We start from the raw sequence: 22,360 nt of genomic DNA, 5'->3' as shown, positions 1-22,360 counted from the left end.
CATATGGCTGCACAAAGCATCAATAAAAAGAAATGTCTGTCTGTTGTCCTCTACAAGGTCCAGTAGCCCTCTGCTGCCAATTTGCTGTTTCTGCTCTCTCATACCCTCATTAGTATTATTTCTACATCAGACTTTTCTGCACAGCAGAATGTCCCCTTCCGTATTTTCATCTCCCCCTTATACTCACACTCTTGCCTTGGGTGTTACCATTACTATTGCTGTTGTTGCAGAGAACTTGTCTGTTCACAGTAAGCAGCTACATGAAAATTACTGAGCGCAGCACCCGAATGCACAGCAAGACTCTCCTCAGCCAAGGAAGGGATAGAAAGCACCGACAGGTTACATGAAACACAAGGAACTAGAGTCCAGTAACATCCAGAATGTCCTCCAAAACTAGCCTAGCAGTGTTCTCAGGTACTAGAAACATTTGTGGTCGTGAAGCAATAATTGAGTTTTACCTCAGGTTTAAACCTGTAATCTGATCAGCTGCAGGAGCTGGAAATAAGAAATCTCTGCCATGTGTCAGGGCCTGGCAATACATTCACATGGCGAATGAAAACAAACATTCTGCTGTATCAGATGTCCCTCCATATAAAAGATCTGGCTTATCAGGGCAAATAACCTGATCCAGTAGCAGGAATTCTGCAGTCTTAATCGGGGGTGGGGGGGTGGGGGGTTGGGGTGTGTGTGTGTTCTGGTTCTGGCTGGAACATTCTCCTTTTTATATAAAATCCCTCCTCCAGGAGGCAACTTGGACTTTACCCAGGAAGGCAGGAGAAAGAACTCTGCTCCAAAGCTTTGGAAAGTAACATCAGGCACGCACTGTATCTAACAGACCCATAAAATACTGGTTCTGTGTAAAAAAGCAGTAAGAATAATTCATCATGGGATTGGTTTAACTTTTACATGAAGAATCCTCTACCAGTAGATGGTCATTTTTTCAAAACTATGCTATAGGCAAACAGAAGACACAGGCTGGATGTAGGAATTATTGGGTGAAGCTTCATGTAACAGACCTGACAGAATCATGAAAATGTCTCCATCCTTAAAACTGAAGTTCAAAGAATTTTACTTTTTTTTTTAACATAGTATGCCAAACCCACACAGCTGTAAAACATATCAACATCTCATCTCAGTAGTGAAGGAACTTTATTTTTGCCTCAAAGATCCCACATGGTTCTCATTCTCAGTGTCACTAAGGATCCCAATAAAAATAAATGGCTAAGGGATATATTCGGTCAGAATACGAACTGGAGGAACCTATTTTCTTACATCCATGCCTTGAATTGTCCTTCCAGCAGTAGGCTGACTAAGTCAAAACCTACTTTCCAGCTAGCTAGCTAGAGCTACAATCAGGCAGACTGACGAGGAACATGCTGTGCCAGTTCCTGATGTCAGTAATGGACCAGGGTAGGTGTTGCTTTGAAACAATGAAAAGCCTTGGTCACACTACCTATTTAATAGCTTCAAGCTGTTAAGACATAAATATGTTTTTTAAAAGCACCCTCTAGAGCTAGGACACAGCCCCTTCAGACATTACATATGGCTTCAAGAGAACAAATTTGAAGCCACAGATAATCTATTCTGTATTTCTGACAATTATGTTTCTGAGGCCAATGGTTACAAGTCCTCAGAGACAGATTTGGTAGCACTGGAAATCAAACTCACCTTCTCCAAGTTCCTCTAAATTCCTGTGCTTGTTGAGGACTGAGCCCATAAACCAACAGCCAGAGCAGCTCAGATCCTTCCTCAGGTCACAGGTTTATGGTGAGAGAGTGTGCTGGCTGCCTGCAGTAGAAACAAAGGGAAAATTGCTAGGAAGCAGAATATAATGTTTAGCATTGACTTTTAGGAAAAAAAAATCTACAAAATTGCATGTGAAACCACTGATCAAACCTTATTTCATTTCTGAAATTTCTTCCCCAGCTGGTATTGTTTTGCTTTCCATTCCCAACAAAACAAGCTTGATCCAATTAAATCCAGTCCTATTACCAGCTAGTGTAATTTTCCCGAAGGGAAGTAGGAAGTATTCTTCCTCCTGTCAAAGGTGAATTCATCTCAGTGGGCTCTTCACCTGCTAATCATCATATTTTTAGTGATGAATAAGTGAAGCCATTATCATCTGATGGCTGTTACATTAGGGTAATTGCTGAGTCTTAGCAGAGCTGTGGATGAACAGCCCACTGAGCACAGGGAAGTGCCACCGCCACTGTTCCAGTGCAGATCCCAAGGATGGATGTCCGTACATACCTCTGGGAACACCTCTGGGATGTCCATACATACCTCTGGAGATGTTAGACCACTGTAGGGGCACAGGGAGGACCCTGCAGAGCCCCCCACAGGCACACCTCTCCTGGGGGAGGGTTTCAGACTGCACCAGGGTTTAATATAAGGCTCTGCAAGAGCATGAGCTCACTTAGACACTCCAAGTGTCATCCAGCAGAGGTACCAGGGATTTGCTTTTAGCTTCAGGCTGCACAGATAGGACAGGTGGAAACCACGGGTGTTTCCAGGAAAGACCCACAGCTGCCTTGCCCTAAATGCCAGCTGCAGCTGGCCACCGGCTTGTTTGCTGAGTTTTATCAGGGTGTCTGGCATCTATGGGCTACTCAGGGTTCAAACACATAAAAGTTGCTGGTATAATTCAAATGCCTTTTTGCTCTCTTTCTCATTGGGTATTTATTTATTTATTTACCACAGCATTTGCGTGCCTCATAGTTTCACTGAATGTCTCATAACTCCTGAGGTAGAGGAGTGCAATTTAAGATATTTGAGAGGTGGAGAATTGTGACAGGATAATACTTTCAAGTATGTCTAAAGGGCGTAAGAAGCTAGACTCCATTCACAGTGTGTAACCACACTGGAGCTCAGCAGTCTGAAATCACTGGAATTTGGACTTTAACTAGCTCCGTTTGTTACGGGGTGCAGTGTAAGTGTGCAGTGCTTTGCTGCCGGGGGACCTGCAGCCCAGACAGGGATGTGCAGATGGGTTCCTTCACAGTGTCACAGTGGAGCGGAACAGTTAAATACTCAACAAGGGATCTAGAAAGCTCTCTAAACCTAAGCTAGCCAGCAGGAAATGCAGAGAGGGGAGGTATGGTTCAAGCCATAAAGCAGTCAGACACTTCTGAGTTTTCACTTGAAATTCCCCACCTGGCCTGTGGCACGTAAGACAAATTATCTTTTCCTCCAGAAAAATGGCTTTCACAACTGGCTGGATTACAGAACCTTGCCCTGCCATGTTTAGAGCTGGAATCATGGTCAGCTGTGCCTTGGGGAAGCACTTCAGCTCCCAGACCAGACCATCAGTGGTCCAGTAAGTACTGACACTGAGAGTTAACTGCAAAAGCAAAGACTTAACTCCCCACCCCACCCTGCCCCCAGGCTGAAACAAACAGCTAGGACACCCAAAGAGAAGACTTCTTACCCAGGTCATGTGGAAGAGGAGCTTTGACAGACACTCTCTCTCCACTCAACTGACAAGAAAAAAGAGAGCGCATAAAGCTAACTGCAAAAGGCCCTTTCTTTTGGGAGGGACTGGGGTGAAGGGTAGATATGCTTTGATTTAAGCAAGAGGTTGATCTCTCTGGATCAGTTTCCATGGGCAAGCTGGAGAAAGAGAAGGTCTTGTCTGAGAATCCTCCCAGGCCTTGGGCACCAACTGATGAACATCTTCAGGAATTCAGCAATTATGTTCATGTCTGCTGACAGAAATTTAGGTATCTGTGGCTTTTAGGCACCCACAAGATTAGGCAAGACTTTTCAGTTGCTGGAGGTACCTGACAGCTGGATTTGGATACCTAACAACTGACTTGCACACATTCACAGAGAAGGAAGATGGTTGCTCAAGAATTTGAGACGAGGTACCTGGAGCTGGGAGCTACCACTGCCCTGTTCTCTGAACAAAAGACCAGCCCAATCCATTTGCCAGAAGCAAAAAATACAGTACAGAACTGTATTATCTGAAGTAACAGGCAACTCTTTACCTAAATACACTTTTCAAAGAAACTAATTTTCTAAAATTCATTCAAAATCAAAGGAAAACTTAACAATGATGGGATCTTGCTCATCCATCCTCAAATAAGACTTCAGGCTTCAGCTTCAGTACCTTCAGCTACAGTATTTGAACCACCCCTCCTTTTTACCCTCTAAATGACAAATGGAGCAATTGTCTATAAAAATCTGCACAAGTCTGAAATAGCTTGGGAATCAATTTTTGGTAACATTCAGCATTATATGAATATTCATTTTGTTGGCATTTCTCTTCACAGCCATGCACACAGTGCAGTAATTTCCTGTCCATGTGCAAGACTCTATTATATAGGGCTTCATTGGTGTGTGCACTGCATTAGTCCTCATTAACAATAAGCTGATAGGATCTCTGAAATGGAGAGCTAATACAGCGCACCAGAGGGAGAATGCTTTATGAATGTAGGAAGAGATGTAAACAGAGTAAAAGAATACTGTTTCTTGAGTTTCTTCTGATTTTGATTATCACAGTGAACCCAGGATTGCCTTGACATAAGACTCAAACGTATCTAGTGAAGCCAATGAGGCTATCCCAGAAATTAATTTGCTCTACTATTTTCATATGTATTTTAAAAGAAGCAATGGCTAAATATGCAGAATATAGAAAGCCAGTCATTCTTACATAAATGTGTGATTTTCTTCATAGCCACAACAAAATGTGTGGAACTGTGTTTTTCCTGTTCACGAATTTGGATCTAAAATGTTTTGTCACCACAACCAACAGATAATCCTGATCTGTCCTGCAGTGTGGCATGCTGGTACAAGAACAGAGAGACAGCTGGAAAATGTTATATATCTGTGACTTGCCAGAAACAAAAAAGGTCTTATGCAGCACTGAGTGGGAGGGAAAAATCCGCACAGAAGAAACTTGTACTGAATTCAGGTAAGATCTACATAGCTTCCACCATAGCACTGAATAAAGGCAACAGCATGGTGCTACAGCTAGCAGTGCCGATTAGCAGGCTGCTTCTACAGGGCACAAAAATGTCATTTGCAGTTATCTGGTAATTCCCAGAAAGACAAGATTGCCAACTGTTTTGAGAGTCCTGATCCTACCCGAAGTCACTACTTCCAATCTGTTGATGTTTTCCTTCCTCACTGTCTAATTGGCATTGTTACTGTGGTTCCTTCTCAGCAATTCTTCCAAAGAATCATTTCTAGGATGGTTGAAATGCTTCTTTCCATTCAAGGACATTTCAGGTAATCGACTCTGTTGGCCCTGATGTTTACTCACAAAGTCTCCACAAATTACCACAAATAAAGGAGTGACTAATAGTTCCTCTACTAGCGAAGTGAGGTGCAGTATGCCTGGAACCAAGGATGCTTGTTCTTTCCACCAGGCACTCCAGGGTCTCCGCAGGCAGGACCCTGAAAACTCTTCAGCTTCTTCCCAACAGCCTCCAAGAGCAGAATGGGACTCAAGGATGGGTGAACTCAGAGACCATGAAAACCAAGCAAGCGCCAGATCACACTGCTGGACCCAACACACACTGCTGCTACAACATAAACCCTAGGAGATCTTTGGATGACAGACATCAGAGAAGCACTGGCTGCATGTCATTAATATGGACAAGCTTTTGCTTGACTGAGCGACCAACACATCTGGAGTGACATATGGCAGCTTACATGGGGCTTTGCTATGAAGGTTGATGCCAAGGATTTGGATTAATCGTGTTGGTTTTCAGTCCAAAGTAAAAGTTGAGATGGTCTGAACCAAAATCCAGACACTGAAAAAGATCGGCTGTCTCACTTTAAAGGTTTTCTTTGATGCGGATTTCTTAGATGATACATCATGGATATTAGAACTTCCTATCCTCCAGGTTTTCCACGATGGCCTTGCATACTTAGGGATCCCGACACTCCTTAATGCTTTTTAAAAAAAACTGGCCTTCTCTGAGGACCCTAACTTGTGTTTTTCTCCTCGAGAAGAGCAGGCTCCTTCTTAGGTACATCTTAGGAGGCACAGGCTTTGCAGTTGTATGTTGACAGGCTGATTTGGAAGAAAACATATTTCTTTGCTCAAAGAGCTTTAACCCTTGCAAAACCAAGTGCTGAATGGGATTCATACAACAAATCCCTGTTTACTGCAAGACAAACCATACCAGTTCACACCAAATTAATTCCACAGCTCTGAAGTTAACTCAATATAAGCAGTTTCTCCAGGCAAGGCAGGTGCTGACATAACTTTGTGCTTCATTATTGGGAATGCAATGCCATCTCTAAATTTGTTTATGCCCTACCAAATTAATTCAACCAACCCAAGAAGTTAATTTCAGTTACTCTCATCCAAATTAAGAAAGGTCTTTGAACATCTTTCACTGCTTTCATTGAACTTTCATTGAAGTTGTGTAAAGCTCTATGTGCGCATGAAGTTTCTTGCTAGATGAGGCTCCAGATCAGCAGAGTTTTTGTTTAACAAACCTTACAGAGGATAAACCTCAGTTTCTCTGGGCAGAGGTGTACACAACACAGTAATGAATGTCTTGATAGGTCTGACAATTTAAGAGCATCTTTCACATTTTGTAGTATGAGCTTCTCATTCTTGTATTATCTTATCACTCATCTGACTTGCCAGAGCACCCCCAGCTCTGCAACCACACATGCTTCCCACACGGAAGTTGCTAATTGTGGCTTATTTGTTCATGTGCAATATCTGCTGGGGACAGGAAAGGCAGGAGGTCCCCTTGTTAACAAAGTACCTCCAGTGAGAAGGCTTTCCACACAATTTCTCAGTTTGTTAACTATTTGTCTTGGTTTATCACCTGCTAGCCTAGGTTCACACCTCTTCTGACTAAGGCACAGGGCTTACCAGTGCTACAATAGATAATAAATACTAATCCTCCCCCATCCAGTAACCATCAAGTTGCCAGTTCACTCCTGTTCTGATCATTGGGTTTCAAAATAACTGTACTTCAGCTGCAGATTCCCAAAAACACTACACTACATTATCTTTCTCTCCCACAGGTGGAAATAGTAAAACTCCAGAAAAATTAAGTAACTCCATAAAAAGTGCTGCTGAGGAACTGTTTACCGCTTCTGCCTGCCAGCCTGCTGCTCTACCGGCCTCATGTGACAGGAAGAGAAGCGACGAGGTCTCAACACCCCAGACCATCGCGCTCTCTGCCGCACTGCCTAAAACCCTGTTCTCAAGAGCCAGCCCTTGCTCTGGCATGCTAGAAGGCTGGCACTACAGTTTCAAGCTGCTCCAAAGGTAAACTGAACCGTGCCAGCCTCACCACCAGCACAGAGGGAAAGCTGCTCTTGCAATCTGTCTGACTGACAGTGGTTTGCAAACACACAGTCATGGAATCACATAATCATTTAGTCATTGCAATCCATCATAGTCCATGCTAAAAACCCCTCCAGCCCCATGTTTTTTGCTGAAATTTGACTTGCTACAGTGCGCCTTGTCCCAGACCAGTGCATACTTCTCACATTGTCCTAGAGCTGACCAAGGATTCATTTGCTTGATTTTTACTCTTGAAATACACGGCTGTTCACCAAAGGACTCCAGAGACTTTCTGGAGAAAAATCTGATCCCTGCAAAATAGGGGAATGGTGGTACCAAAGCAGTCCAAAAGTGGCAACTGATTTTTTGCGAAAGGCAAGTACTTGCTTGAGTTGTTTGAAGTGCTTGGTCTTTTTGTATGTTTGCTTGCTTCGCTAGCTATCACACAACATTTTTGGTAAATCGCAGACTCATAGAATCATTTAGGTTGGAAAAGACCTTTAAGATCATCAAGTGCAACCATTAGCCCAGCACAGCCAAGTCCACCACTAACCCATGTCCCTAAGCACTGCATCTACACATTTTTTAAACACCTCAATGATACAGTTCTGAAAGATTTGTCACTTGAGTTGCCTTATTTAGGTATGAACTGAAAGAATCCATCCAGTTGTCTAACAGGTCACCTTCAAAAAAACCCAAACACCCAAAAAAGCCAGAAACCCAAAATCTCTCACGTGGAAAGCCAGTAACAAAAATTAAAAGAAAACCCCAGTTCATCATATAGAGATCCAAACCATGCTTTTTTAAAACAAATTTGCAAACTGTGCTTAAGTGACTCTTCCAAAGTCACAGAGCAAGTCAGTGGCAAACTAACCATATAACTGCTGTGCACAGTCATATGCTTATTCTGAGCTATGTGACGATGCAAAATCCAGATTATTCTTTTCTTATATTCATCCTATAGTCCTAGTTATAGGATAAGGTATTGGGTTTAGTAAGTTAAGTTTATTGTAAATGTGGTTTAGTAAGTTAAGTTTATTGTAAATGTTCTTTAGTTATGTGCCAATATTATGAGACTCCAGGATAATACTAGGACACTTTCTTTAGTTGGATGATTGCTTTTTCTGTCATTCTATGGATTAACCCTGAAAAGCAAGAGTGAAGAAAAATACAATATCCTCTGGGATACAGCCTGCTATCTGAAGTGTGCCTTCCAAACGGACAGACGCAACTCACCCGACATACCAAGCCTTCCAGACAAATGGACAGCAATGTTCTTCTTCAGGTATGTACTAAACCAGCCATGAAATTGATGCTGCCAGCTCATCAGGAACTGCTATCGTCTGTAAATGAGTCTAACAGATCTACCCAACAGGTATCTTCTTGCTTTAACTGAATGTTTCTTTTGCTGGGAGCCGATTCGATTTCTTGGCTCTGGGAAAGGGGTTTCATAATGGACATGAAAATACAGCTCTGGTTTTGTCTTCAAGATACTTTGTCATTTTTTCTCTCCTACCAGAACACAGGTCCAATATTGTCTATATGAAAAAAGTATATTGGCCATTTGGATAAATGAGAATATGCATGCTACTACCAGTCTGACAACGCACAGACTCACACAGAATAGCATGGCAAGAGTTCCCTTTTCCACCTATGTTTGCAACGCTATGTCCCAGCTTACGTATTTATGCAGCACCAATTACCAACATATCTATGGTCTGCTTCTACAGAAAGAGATAGAAATGAATCATACACAAACCAGGGGGGAGGTTTTATCTCATAGTCACTCAAGAAGGCTTTGAAATGTACAGGAGCTTCCTATACCCAAGGGTTAATCAAAGAATGAGAATTAAAATACCTAGTTTCCACAGAAACTGTTCTGAGTTTTGCCAGGGTCAGCTCTGTTCTGTTCCATAAAGTACTGAGTAGATGCTGTCACCGCAGTGCATCACTGTGTTCCCACTGAAAGCAATTGCAAAATTCTCATAAGGATTCAACTAATACACCGATTTTGGTGCCAGCCAGGAACATTCAGATGGTCAAGTCTGCACCTTTCAGATCACACAGGAGGACTATCCTCTAATTCACTGTATCAGACCCTTCTTAAAATAAGATCTTAACAAAAATGTTAATGCAGTTACATGTATTATACTGCCAATGTGGCTCCCACATGGGAAGGTTTGTCCTGAATCCTCAGGCGAAGATTTCTCCTTACACCCACTGTCACACATTGCACCACAGGGTGCTGGTCTAAATGGTTTTGCTTCTGTCACTCATAAAGGTGACATCTCCACCTATTCAAACTGAAAGATGCTACGGCTCTGCATTTACAGAGCACGTCAGGAGTTTTTAAGAGGAAAGCTGTGAACAAAGTGTGGTATTATTCTAAGAAACAGTCTTGTACGGGTATTAAACAAACAGATACCTTCAGCTACTGCAGGACCTGGCCACTGCCAGGAAATTCTGCAAGTGGTGCTTGGACAGACTTCAAAAGCTGAAGCATAGCAGGCAGATTACCAGTTCTCACCTTTCCATCTGAGATCAACTGGGAAAGGTCAGAGCTGCTGCTGATAGGCCAGACAGATGGAATTAATTTTAGTGTCTGGCAAACACCTTCACCCAAATATGCTGAAAATTCTGCTACTGAAAAATAGCTCAGCAATCTGAGTTTGTTATCCCACTTGAATCACAAATCTCTCCTTTGCTGCAACCATTGTTGCAGTACAGCGCTAAGCAAAATCTGTAAAATCAATGTGAGCAGCAAGACACGTACCCTGGGACGTGGCCTGCTTGGGTTCCCTGCTGCTGCCATCCACTGCACTAGCCAGGTTGGTGCAGTGCGCAGCATGCCCATGCTGCTCTGCAGGCACGGAGCCTGCCAGCAGGACGCTCTGTATTGCGCTGACCAGCAAACTACACTAACTTTATCTACAACTTAGAAAATACCGTGGTAAAGCTGTAGAGTCACGGGCTGCTTCAGCAGTCACTGGGCACATAATGTGTGGGGATGTAAGTTTGTACAGCAGCCGTCACACCCCATATTGTGGCACCGTCACCGCACTGAAAAGCTCGTGCAGGGTGGCAGTTGCAGTTCAGAAGAAGATGCAAACATGCCCCAGTGCTTCTCTCTACTTTAGCTTATTTTTAAGTTCTCATCGCAAAAGCCATTTCACAGAAACTTTCTCCAGCATGCTTATGACCCAAATTCCATGGGTTTATTTCTATATTTTCAGACTTGAATTGCAAGTTAAAAATAAACTGATGGAATGAAACCCACACCTTCCGTCTCTGAGACACATTCTCACATACTTCTCATGTGAAAGCAGAGGGATGCTTCAGAAGGCTTAATGGTAAGAGCACATCCTACTTGTTGATAAAATGTCACAGCGGAATCAGAACGTACACTGGAAAATGAAAACAAACGGTGCTGTTGCCAATACCGCTGCAACTGCAGAAGAACAAGCTGCAGGGACACGTTGTGTTTACATTTATAAATCCAATGCTGGGAAAAGGTAAAGACTACGGGATCTGAAGAAGAGAGGAGGAGGGAAAATAGTGCTTCTTCAGCTTCATGCAGTTCACACTTCGTCATGCTGACGCAGTCATGGTCAAGGAAGATATTTAGTGTGGTCTGTCTCTCTTTTCTTTCTGTGCCTCCTGAAAAAAACATTCAGCAGCTAGATTTTTATTTAAAAATCAATTCCAGTGCTGGAAACATGTCAAAGGCGCACCACAAGATCAAGGAAACTCAGTACTTGTTATAACAAGGGAAAAAAACATTAAATGGCCACCCATGGTTTGCCACCCAAAGGCAAACGAGTTCTCCCGGCAGGCGCGGCTGAGAGCAGCGCAGGTGCCCAGCTGGCAGGGCACGTCGCCCACCCGGCCAAGCGCGCATGCCATCGGGCTGGCACCGCGGGGACGGGCCTGCACTGCACAGCACCGGGCCGCTGAGGGCCCGGGGGCACCAGAGGAGCTGTCGGCGCCGTCCGGTGCACGGTCCTCAAGAACATAAACCACCGGCGTTCAGGAAGGCGCACGGAGCCACGGCCTCCACGGACCCTTCGGCCTTTCGCTGCATTGTTCGGCGACAGCTGCCCCTTCACCAAGGACAGGAGCCCGCCCGCTGCTGTCCCACAGCTGGGCGTCCGACGCGGGCCTGGTCGCTCGGCGCGCACGCTGCCTGGGAGACAGGCACTGGCACCGGCGACAGCTGCTCCATTAACGAGCCCGGGCAGCAACCAGCGGCCGGAGGAGGGGCCGTAACGGGGCGGTCTGGGCCCCCCCTGACGGCGGGGCCACGGCCCACCCTACCGCGCAGCGCCAGCAGCGGTCCGGCGGGGAGGCCGCCGAGGGGCAGCAGGGGGCGCTGCCGCCCTGCCCGCCGTGTGCAGGCTCGGGCGCGGCGCCGGGCCCGGAAGCGGAAGCGGCGTGTGACGCTGCGCGTGGCGGCCGTGGCGGCTGTTGGGCGGCGGGAGGCTCCGGCGCGGCCCGGCGGTCACCGCCTGTCGGCGTCCCTCGGCGGCGGGGCATGGCGGAAATGGAGGCGGCTGGCGCCCCGGCCCTGGGCGAGGAGGGCGCGGAGCTGGCGGTGGTTATCGGCGCCACCGTGCCCACCGGCTTCGAGCTGACGGCGGCCGAGGAGGTGCAAGAGAAGCTGGGCTCGGCCGCCAGGATCAGCAGGGACCGCGGGAAGATCTACTTCGAGGTCCCGGCCCGGGGCCTGCCGCAGGTCCGCCCGCGCTCCCCGGCCCTGCTCCCCGGCCCCGGCAGCCGCGGCTGCTCTGGGCTGGCGGGGGTTGCGGTGCAAGGCCCTGCCCCTGCCAGCGCCCCGCGTTGGGTTAAAGCCTTTCACCCGCCGTGCGCGGCGGAACAGGCTGGGAAGCGGCCGCGGGGCTGCCCCGCCGTGCGGGCGGTGCGGTTTGTGCGAGGGCAGGGGCAGCCGCAGGCGGGGAGCCCAGGGCAGCGCGGAGGCGGCTGGCCCCGGCCCCTGCCCGCACAGCCATCCCCGCACCTATACAAAGGTGGGAAGGTGCCTTACGCCTAGGTGTACGGTGACCACATTGCAATGAAAATAAGCATGCTCCCCTAGGCGTAAATGGTTAGTAATTCTCATTTCTTCTAGGTCCATCGTCTAAGGTCAGTGGATAATTTATTTGTTGTTGTTCAGGAGTTCAAAGACTATCAGTTTAAAGAAAATAAGGTGAGTCACCCCTCATTTTTCAATCAGTTCTGGGTTTTGGAGTGCTTTTGGGGTTTTTTAATTTAAAATCAGTTTTAGAAAGGTTTCAGTTTCATGAACAAGTTTGTGGGGTTTGTGGGTTTTGGTTTTTTAATTTGATATCTGCTGGCTTTTAAAATGGCAGCGCAGTCATGTTGTCCAGCGTCATTTCTTCAGTTAAATTTGCATAGGCAAAAATCTAGGGTGAGAGCCACTACCCTGCTTGTAGGTCACACTTAGATGCAGGACAGTAAAGTATCACTTCAGTCACTTAGCTCAGTGTTAGCTGTTTGACAAGATATAAACAATGAAATACTATGAGTCCTGTGACTTTCAGTGCAATTCCGTTTAGTTACAGCAAAAAATGCACAAAAAGCTGTAAGCTTGGCTTAAACGTGTAATGGGTTACATGTTTAGGAAACTAATTTGAGAGACTTGGAAAAAAGAATAGCTTTTTAAAGAGATGGAATGACTTCAAAGCACTACTTTTTTTTGCCTTTTAAAGGAAGATGCTCTAAAGGATCTGGAAGATTTGGTTAAAAAACTGCCTTGGACCGATCCCTTGAAAGTTTGGGAGCTGAACAACAGCTTAAAAAAGAAAAAGACCAAACGCAAAAAGCATAATCTGCAGAGTACTGCAAGCAAAGAGAAGTTGAATGACAGTGGAGAAGAGGAAGGAACAGATCAAAAACACGATAGTAAACAGGAGGACTGTGCCCAAAACAGTGCAGGTAGAGAACCTGCCAACAGCCAAGATACAGAAGAGACAGAAGGAGTGGCATCCCAGAATGGGGAGGAGGAGGAGGATAATGAACAATCAGATGCTAAAGACGAACTGCAAGAGGGTTCTGGGAGCGAGACGAATGCCAGTGACAGTAAGACAAGCGAAGGAAAGGCGAAGGTGTTGAAGTTCCGTGTGACATGCAATAGAGCGGGAGACAAGCACTGTTTCACGTCAAACGAGGCTGCAAGAGACTTCGGTGGAGCTGTGCAGGAGCACTTCCAGTGGAAAGCTGACATGACTAACTTTGACGTTGAGGTATAGTGTTATGCCTTCAAAATACCTACATTTCTGTTGTAAAAATTCATAGTTCTTAATTCTGATGCTTAGAGATCTCCAAAATACTTTCAAAAGATGACTCTGGAGCTAAAAACAGGTGTAATGCTGAAATCATGGCCGCCTCAGAGGCATTCATTTCACTGACACATTATGCATGTCCTCAGATCCCACCATTTGCTAGTGCTTTGGCTATCCATAATAATACTCTCTATTTTTTTGGCCCAGTGAGGGCTCCTCTCCTCTTCCTCGGGTTCCTCTTTTGGTCTGCACACACTGTTGTCTTCTCACATTAACTGACTGAACATTGCTGCATCCAGCACAGCTGAGCTGTTGCTCAAAAGCTTTCCTCTCAGCCATAGTAAAAGCTCTGGTACTAGGTATTACCTCCCCCTCTAGCATTTGCTCTCGTTCATATTTAAATGTAATGTAGGCACCTCATGCTTTACTTTTACCCTCATTAAATCTTTCCTTAATCCATTGTTTTGTATTGGTATAAGTTAACGGAAGATATTCCATCCAGAAGCTGTAGTTTTATGGGTGAAGGGAACAAAAAGGGTTAACATTAACTGTCCAATGTTTATTTCTTATGGGGAAAGCAGAGGTTTGGAAAGGACAACCAACAGGTGTGGTCCAGCAGTGTTGTGACGGGGCCACCATTTTTATGGGGCAGACAAACTTTTTTTCTTGCAAGTCTGCTCACAGCTGGCTCACTGTCCTGTAACAGTATTTTCACCTTCCAAATTAATACAGTGGAGGGGACCAAGAATCTGATTTTCATTGCTGCTTTGCAAATGCTTCACTGTGACTTGCAGGACTTGCCCGATTTCTCTCTTCTGTTTAGAAGAACAGAACTTCTAAAAAGTCAGCATAATGGTTATAGTACTTTCTGAAGTCTTGTGTGAAAGATTTGGCATGAATGAGAAGGTGCTCGTGCTCATTCTGTATGAACGAGAAAATGTGTGAATGCTCTCCTAGATTTTGTCCATTACTGCCATTAAAGTGATGCATTGCTTTAATGCTCTTTATACATAGTTCCTGGTTTTAAAATTGCCATCTAAATTTCTCATAAGTCATACTATGGAAATAGTATGGCATACTATGGAAAACTGTTACTCCTGAAATTTAGTTAGTTTTCTTTTTAGGTTCTTCTGAACATTCACAATAATGAAGTAGTTGTGGGTATTGCATTAACCGAAGAGAGTCTTCACAGAAGAAATATTACCCATTTTGGACCCACAACTCTTCGTTCAACTCTCGCTTACGGCATGCTTAGGTCAGTGCAATTGCGTAGCACTATATTATTCTCAGTTAACAGGTTATTTTGTTTCAGAAATTAGATCTTTTATCTCCTTACTGCTTCATCAAAAGCCATTTCTGTTAATTCTTGAAGGCAAAAAAAAGGTTGCTGAAACAGCATGCTTTGTAATTAAGTGTATGTTTTCCAGCTAAGTAAACATTTGCTGTTAGACAATTTTCAAAATACCTTAGCACATTCTTGACAGCATTTTGCTTATAAAATGGTAATTAATGAACAGAAGAAATAATCACATAGGTTTTTTGTTAGAAGGGTAGAATCAGAGTGATTAAAGTTCTGTTTTTCTTCCTTACAGAAATTCCTTTTCCTCACCCTGTCTTTTCTTCTGTTCCTCAGACTCTGTGATCCACAGCCCACGGATATCATAGTTGATCCCATGTGTGGTACATGTGCAATACCAATAGAGGTGATTCTTCCTTTATTTTTTCACTTAATAAAACTTGACAGTATCTGCAACTGAACAATACGTGTGAGTTCTCTTGGTAATAACTGAATAGCGAACTCCAAAAGTACCTCACCAACTTCTAAACAGATACAAATACACTTTTTGTAAGTGACCTTGTTTTCCTTCCCAAAGCTGTAGGTAACTAAGTTAGGAAGAAACTAAATCCAAAAGCATTTGGAGCTTTTAAGGTGCACGACATAACGAGTGTCTGCTACAGAATTTTAAAATCATTGACATCCGCTTCCAGTTGCTTTGTTGTATTCTGTCCTATTTGAGTCATTCTTTTGTTTGTTTTGTTTTAAATTAAGCAATGTTGATGCTAATGTTGCTTGTTATCAATATTTCCCCTCAGGGAGCTACAGAATGGCCTAGCTGCTACCATATTGCTGGTGATAACAACCCACAAGCTGTAAAGAGAGCAGCAAACAACATCTGTTCTTTGCTAAAGAAAAATGAGGATAAGGAAAGGTGAGAAGAGTACAAGTGATTTTCTTTCCTAAAGAAATCCATTTTGCATTGTTGCATTGGACTGTCTTGTTCTTATTTTCCTATTTATTCTTTTGCTAACCTTATAGATCACCTCAAATTAAAAATACACTCAGTAAACCATGTCTGAGATAACTGTCTTTGCACTTGCAGCAGTACTTCCATGGGCATACCATTAGACATCATTCAGTGGGATATTTGCAATCTGCCTTTGCGGACTGGTTCTGTGGACATTATTGTGACAGATATGCCGTTTGGAAAGAGGTGAGGGATCACTGGTAAAGTTACCACGCTTAACTGCCACTACTGCATGTGCTTGCCTGTCTAGGCTTAGGGTTCTCTCACTTTTAGTTACTTACCTGTGGGTCTAATTAAGAAGTATTGATGTACTCTATATTAAAAACACAGGTTGAAATTAACAGCAGATGTGGCCCTGAATGAGCTAATCATGTCTGTAAGACCAACAACAGTTACCTGATTTTTTCAATGATCGCAAAGGGGATCTTAATTTGTTTTGCAGGGTGGGGTCAAAGAAGAAGAACTGGGATCTCTATCCAGCCTGCCTTACGGAGATGGGACGGATCTGCACACCAGGGACAGGCAGGGCTGTGCTGCTTACGCAGGACAAGAAATGCTTTGCCAAGGTATGTTCTGTGACAGAAAATCAAACCTTTTTACACTTGAAAATATTTTGAGGAGAAAATGGTAAGCTGACTTCATTACAGAAGATGATCTGGTTTTAGAGCAATAATTAGTAACATTTAAAGACAGGTTTGGACCTGAAGAGTCATTTGACAGTGCCATCAGATGTGATTTAGAATAATCAAAAGTAATTTCTAAATAATATTTTACCATTATTACTGTATCTTGAAGCTACCACCGCTCTTTGGCTGTTTTGTTTTTTTGATTGTAGGCCTTGTCACGAATGGGACACATCTGGCGCAAAGCTCAGACTGTGTGGGTGAATGTAGGGGGACTTCACGCGGCAGTGTATCTTCTGAAACGCACCTGGGAAAGAGCAGAAGAAAAAAGATCGTTCTGGTAACCTGTGTGGAAGAAAGGAGACTCTTCAAGAATTTCTTGAATAGCAGTCTGGTAAAGTGGACACCTGAGAGCATAGGTCTGTCAATTCCTAAAGAAAAAAAAAAACAAAACAAACCAACAACACGCAAACAACCTGTGTAGAAATTGTGAAACATTAATATTGAACCAGGGATCAGCTTCAGAGCTATCAGTTGTACTATGTGTTCTGAAACATTATTTAAATCACTTTCCTCCCTGCCACCCTAACTGAAATTCAGTAGTGGAATTAGTAATGCTTTTCTTTGCCTGAGTCTTGTCTACCATGTCCGTTGTATTTTTTCAGTTAAATGTTTATTTCCTCTGCTTATAGTAGAAAACATGTATTGGCAGCTTTGGAGGTAACAGTTAATTTATTTCCCATAATGTAGGATTTTTCCAAACTGAAGCTTTCTAACTTACACCACTGCATAAATGTAAACTGTGATAATAAACCTGTATCTGTTTTTCATGGTCTGATACGCAAATGCCAATTAGTAAACAGTATGCTGATGCTACTGTTTTTCTTACCTGTTACCTCAGCTTAGTGCTAATTCCTAGTAAATATCTATTTTAATGTACCACTGCCATGGGTGAGGGGGGGTAGCACACACAGCCTTAGCAAACTGTCTGTAGTTACTGTTCGAGAACAGAGATACTTTTGGCAATTATATTTAAAAGTTCATGTTTTCAGTGTCTACTGTAGACGCATCAAGGTGGCAATACGCTTAAATTCATTAGGTGATTTAACTGCCATTGTTATGCCACAATATTTACAAAAATGTATTACCTGTTGAATAACTTGAAGTTGCAAATATTTTTTTCTTCTGTAAATGTACTGTGATTTCTGAAGCCTCTTGCTCTTTGCTCATCAGAGGCTGAAAACACTAGTTACCAGTTTGCCATTTTCATTAAAGTGTTATTCATAAGTATGTGTGTTTAGAAGTGAATTAACAAGCATTAAAGTTTCAGAAGTTTTGCATAGAAGACAAGTCTTTATCGTATTCTTTTTCTAGTCCGTGTCCAGTGGAGGATAATGCAGCCCTTCATTTACCACACAGTTGTCATCTGGATAAAATGATGACAGCAGTGTCCATTTAATTCTTTCCCATACCACACAGTTCATGTGACACTGTGAGGTGGCTATCTACTCCTGCTCTGTTGAACTCTGCAACTTAACCTGGATACATTACTTTCTTAAAACACGTTAACACCTTGGTGGTTTGTTACTGTTTTGTTTTTGGGTTTTTTTCCTAAGGAAATCCAGGCACAGTAACATTTTAAGACCTTAAGGTGTGCATTTTGAAGTGTTGGGTTTTGGGTGGGGTTTTTTTTTCTCAAGTTGAAGATTAGAACGAGACCAGTAAAATGCCTGTCATCCCTTTTGGCCTGAAAGGTGAGAAGGTCATGTTTTGTTTTTTAAACCACAGCTAACATTAAATAGATTCAAGATGTGACTTAGCAAATGAGGCTTTAACTAACCTCAGGGTATGGGAAGTAAGATTCTTGACTGCTGCAGAGAATTTATATTTGATTTTCAATACTCATCACATTAAAATGTACAGCCTCACATAATTGTGTCATATTTCATAGGAAACTAAGTTTGAAATCATTAAAGAATGCAGGAATGGGAAGACGTACACTGAGAGACATGTATCTCTGCTGTCCTATAAATGTGAATCTGCTCTAAGTTGTATGATTTCAAGCAGTTTCTCTTAAAGGTTGCAGTTCAGGTTTTATGGAGGATTGGTACCAGACACTGAAGAATAACAGGTTTTTGTCTTAATTGAAAATCAGCCTCATTGTTTATAATAATCCCACAGTGCTGCACACAGGTTCTTAACAGTATCTGAAATACATGCTCCTTCCATAATGTGAATTTAGTTTTCCTCTCATAGAAGGAAAGCGGTGGAAGCGACTTCTTTTGAACAAGGGACAGCAAGCAAGCCTGCCCAGCATTTCTTACTTTTTTTTTTTTTTCTTTTTTTCTTTTTTTCAGTACAGCTGAACGTGTAACTGACAGTGTGTCATTCTCTGCCTTCCCTCACAGGCTGCTAGAGGGACAGTACAGAAACTACAAAAGGATCCCTCATCAAAGTCTTGTTGCAAGTTAAGCGTTCTAAAAGAAAATGCTGAGGTGTTGAGACATGCAAGGAAAAGGTGCCGTCTTGGTACTTTCAGCACTTTAATCTGCAATGACTGGAAAAAATATGCTGAACTGCCTTCAGGCATGAAGTGCTGTGTTCTGAGGGGTGTCTGTTGTCACAGAGCTGAAAAAGCAAACCATCACCAAGGGCAGCTCACCGATCCTTCCAGAAGGGCTGAAGGCCTTTGCACGCACAGACGAAAAGCTGCCCGCGCTTGGTGCCGGGTGGTTTTGCCGAGGCTGTGCAGCAGCTGCGGGCGGCTGCTCCCGTGCGGGCAGCGCTGCCCCTCGGCGCGCAGGCCGGCACCGCGCTGCCCCGGCGGAGCAAGGCCAGGAGCGGCCCGTGGGGTCCCCGGGCGGCCGGCGGAGGCGCAGGCCGGGCCTCCCCCCGCGGCGCTGTGCCCCCGGCCCGCAGCAGCGGCCTGACGGGCGCTGGCCCCGCGGCTGCCGACGGCCTGCCGCTACCGTGCGCTCGCACGTCGTGAGGCCGGAGCGCGGCCTCCCCCCAGCCCTCCCGGCCGCTCAGCCCGGCCGGGGCCCGGTAACGGCGCTCTGCAGCGCCGCCGGCCAGACCCGGCTGCCGGGCCCGCCCCTCACAGCCGCCGAGGGGCCGGGCCCGCCGCCGTGCGCCTGCGCTTCGCCCTGGCGCCTGCGCGCCGCCTGCGGGAGCGGGCGGGAGGATGCCGGGGCCGGGGCCACCCCGGGGCGCGGCGGATGGCGGCCCGGGGGATGGCGGCCCGGGGCTGCGCTCCGTCAACACGCGAGAGCTCTCCGAGGTCGTCTTCAACAACCGCAGCCCCCGCTCCGTCCTCCCGATCTGGGTGGACTTCGAGGGCAGGCCGCGCTCCTACCCGGTCCTGCAGCCGCGCACCGGCCGCCTCATGCACAGCTACCGGGGTGGGTGCGCCGGGGGAGCCGGGCTCGGGGAGCCGGGCTGGGGGTAGCCGGGGGAGCTGGGCCGGGAGGGGCCGGGCCACGCCGGGGGAGCCGGGCTTGGGGAGCCGGGCCGAGGCCTTCCCCCTGGCCGGCGGCGCGGGCCTCCCCCGGGCACCCCGCGGCTCAGCAGCGCGATAACCGCTGCGTCTGCACTTCGTTGGGCACCAGGTCACCTCTGGCTGTTCCGGGACGCGGGGACGAACGATGGGCTCCTCGTCAACCAGCAGGAGCTGTTCGTAGCGGCTCCCAACGTGAACAAAGCGGACATCACGCTGCCAGGTAAACGGAGCGGGGCTCCGTGTGCCCTGGGAAGGGCCGGGGGCCGCGCCTGGGCGCTTTGCACCTCAGCGGGAAACCGAGCGCTCGGATTAAAAAAACTGCCTCAAAGATAGGAATAGATCCTGAGGGTTGCTAGGTAGAGCTGTGTAGTGCGTTGAGCAGGGCTGTTGACAGACTTCTTGCTTTAAAGATGCCCCTGACAGCTCTTTTAGGGTGCCCCACGGCAGGCAATGTACCCTTCTCCCCTCCTAGTGCGCCTAGCATGCTGCAAACGCTGCTGCTGCACGGTGCGCCCTGTGTTCACGTACTTGGAGGAGTACTGTCTGTGTTGGAGGTGAGCTAGCGAGAGCCCTCGTGATGAGGTGTTGTGTGTGTGTGTGTGTGTTTGTTTTTAACCTCAGTGTTCACCCTGAAAGAGAGATGTCTCCAGGTTGTTCGCAGTCTGGTCAAACCGATGGACTACAGGAAACTGGACATTGTTCGGTCGTTATATGAAGAGCTGGAAGATCATCCTGATATCAGGAAGGATCTTCAGCGGCTTTCTCTGGAGAGAAGTGAAACGTTGAGGAACGGAATACTGGAATAACATTGTTACTCACTCCGGACTCTTTAAATAGCAAACACAGAGTTTAAGCAGGGATAGTCACCGTGAAACATGCCAACAACTGATCTCTGTATTGTTAAGTTCCGAAACATAAACTCAGTTAAATTGATGATGGTAAGTCAGATCCAAAAGACTAAACAGCATGTAAAAGCATGCCAAGTTCCTGATGGTTCAGCTCTGTTCTTTGTTACATGTGTTGCAAACCAATGACTCTAGGGGCCTTGTGCAGATGAAACTCAGAAGTTCTAGTTGGAATATCTTAAGAACACTGCGTAGGGATGTAAGATCAGGTCATCTGTTTGGAGAATACGTGTACAGATGAACTTTAATAGTTTTAGAAAGTAAATTACACTGAGGAGTAATTTAATCCAGGCTCTAATGATTGTAAGTGGCAGACCAACACCAGTTTTGCTTGAATAATTTGTTTTTGATGAAACTTCAGTCTCTCACATTTAGCCTCGATTTGCCTGTGAATCACAAAGCGTGGGCGTGTTTGTGTGTGCAGGGGTTTCCATCACCATCTTCTGAGGACCTGACCTGAAATGTTACGTTGGTGGAAAGATGACATATGTAAAATGCTTGGGGTTTTTTCTGCCTCTTACCTTTTGCATTTATCAACCCTAAATCCATGTCCTATCCACTCTGAGGATGACGCATTTTTACACAGGTCATACCTTGATTGCCTTATTTCTCCTTTATGACTGGTTCTTGCCTAGTTTATCTCAAGGTGACGCAACCAGTCAGCCATATAGACTGGATCCTAGGTTTGGGGCACTTTTCTCCTCCTCAGCCACTTCCCCAGCTTCCTGCACAGGCATATCGGCTAGGATTCGTAGAAGGTAGATGCTTTGAGTCCTGCCTTTTCCCATCACAGTGCAGTAGGTTAGGTGGTAGTGGGAGGCCTTTTTGGGCAGCGTGGACCACTTGAGTTGCTATTGTCTCCTAAGGAGCAGAGAGCAGACTCATACCAGCTCATACAGGCCCATTGCCAGATCCATGCTTTATAAGAGGCTAGATGGGCAGAGAAAACATTTCTTTACCTATATTCTGATTGCCCCATACTTCAATTAGAATCTATATTTGTGTGACTGCACACATGTAATTCAAAGCAGCATAGTTTTTAGCAGATAGGTGAATGGTCCACCAAGTAACAGGTGTAGTGCTGTTTGATGTTAGAAGCAGACTGACAGGAGATTATAGCAGGTTATTTCTGTGGCGTATGTTTCTTTCCAGTTACACATTCTAAGCAACACAGCTGTGAAACAGAATATTGGCATATTCTGTAAGTATGAAATGTCTCCCATTTTTGTAGATTTGTTTTTCCTACTTTTTTGGATTGTATGAATTGATCTTTGTCATAAAAATGTAAATCAGTGCTAACTTTTTTTAATCTTAATTGTCAAATAACAGTATACAGCCAGTCAGTGACACTTGTCTAGTACAACATTTATCACTGCTAATGGATCAGATTCCTTGGACTCCTGCATGTTAGCAGACAGAAAAGCATACTTGCATATACATGACTTGCCAAAACCAAACATACGAAAACTA

General features: G+C 45.1%; 2 protein-coding genes and 1 long non-coding RNA gene across 3 annotated transcripts; 2 read left to right on the top strand and 1 right to left on the bottom strand.

The window, feature by feature from the left end:
- Positions 1-11,700: 11,700 nt before the first annotated feature.
- THUMPD3 (THUMP domain containing 3) lies at positions 11,701-17,831 on the top strand. The gene is made up of 9 exons (XM_040593077.1): positions 11,701-11,990; positions 12,384-12,461; positions 12,985-13,518; positions 14,682-14,812; positions 15,191-15,260; positions 15,652-15,767; positions 15,939-16,049; positions 16,306-16,429; positions 16,699-17,831. Exons 1-9 carry the CDS (start codon positions 11,790-11,792, stop codon positions 16,828-16,830), a joined length of 1,497 nt encoding a protein of 498 aa, XP_040449011.1. The 5' UTR covers positions 11,701-11,789; the 3' UTR covers positions 16,831-17,831.
- LOC121087734 lies at positions 14,956-19,576 on the bottom strand. The gene is made up of 3 exons (XR_005827713.1): positions 19,149-19,576; positions 16,638-16,793; positions 14,956-15,310 (listed from the first exon to the last, which is right to left on the bottom strand). It is a non-coding gene; the product is annotated as an uncharacterized LOC121087734 (long non-coding RNA).
- A 67-nt stretch (positions 19,577-19,643) lies between these two features.
- On the top strand, positions 19,644-22,360 carry VHL (von Hippel-Lindau tumor suppressor). Its single transcript, XM_040593080.1, has 3 exons — positions 19,644-19,887; positions 20,095-20,205; positions 20,607-22,360. The coding sequence occupies exons 1-3, from the start codon at positions 19,671-19,673 to the stop codon at positions 20,789-20,791; spliced, it is 513 nt and encodes a 170-aa protein (XP_040449014.1). The 5' UTR covers positions 19,644-19,670; the 3' UTR covers positions 20,792-22,360.

The sequence above is a fragment of the Falco naumanni genome, chromosome 4, assembly GCF_017639655.2.
Source record: "Falco naumanni isolate bFalNau1 chromosome 4, bFalNau1.pat, whole genome shotgun sequence".
NCBI lineage: Eukaryota > Metazoa > Chordata > Aves > Falconiformes > Falconidae > Falco > Falco naumanni.
Note: the sequence above shows the minus strand (reverse complement) of the source record. Positions and strands in the feature narration are given on the sequence as shown.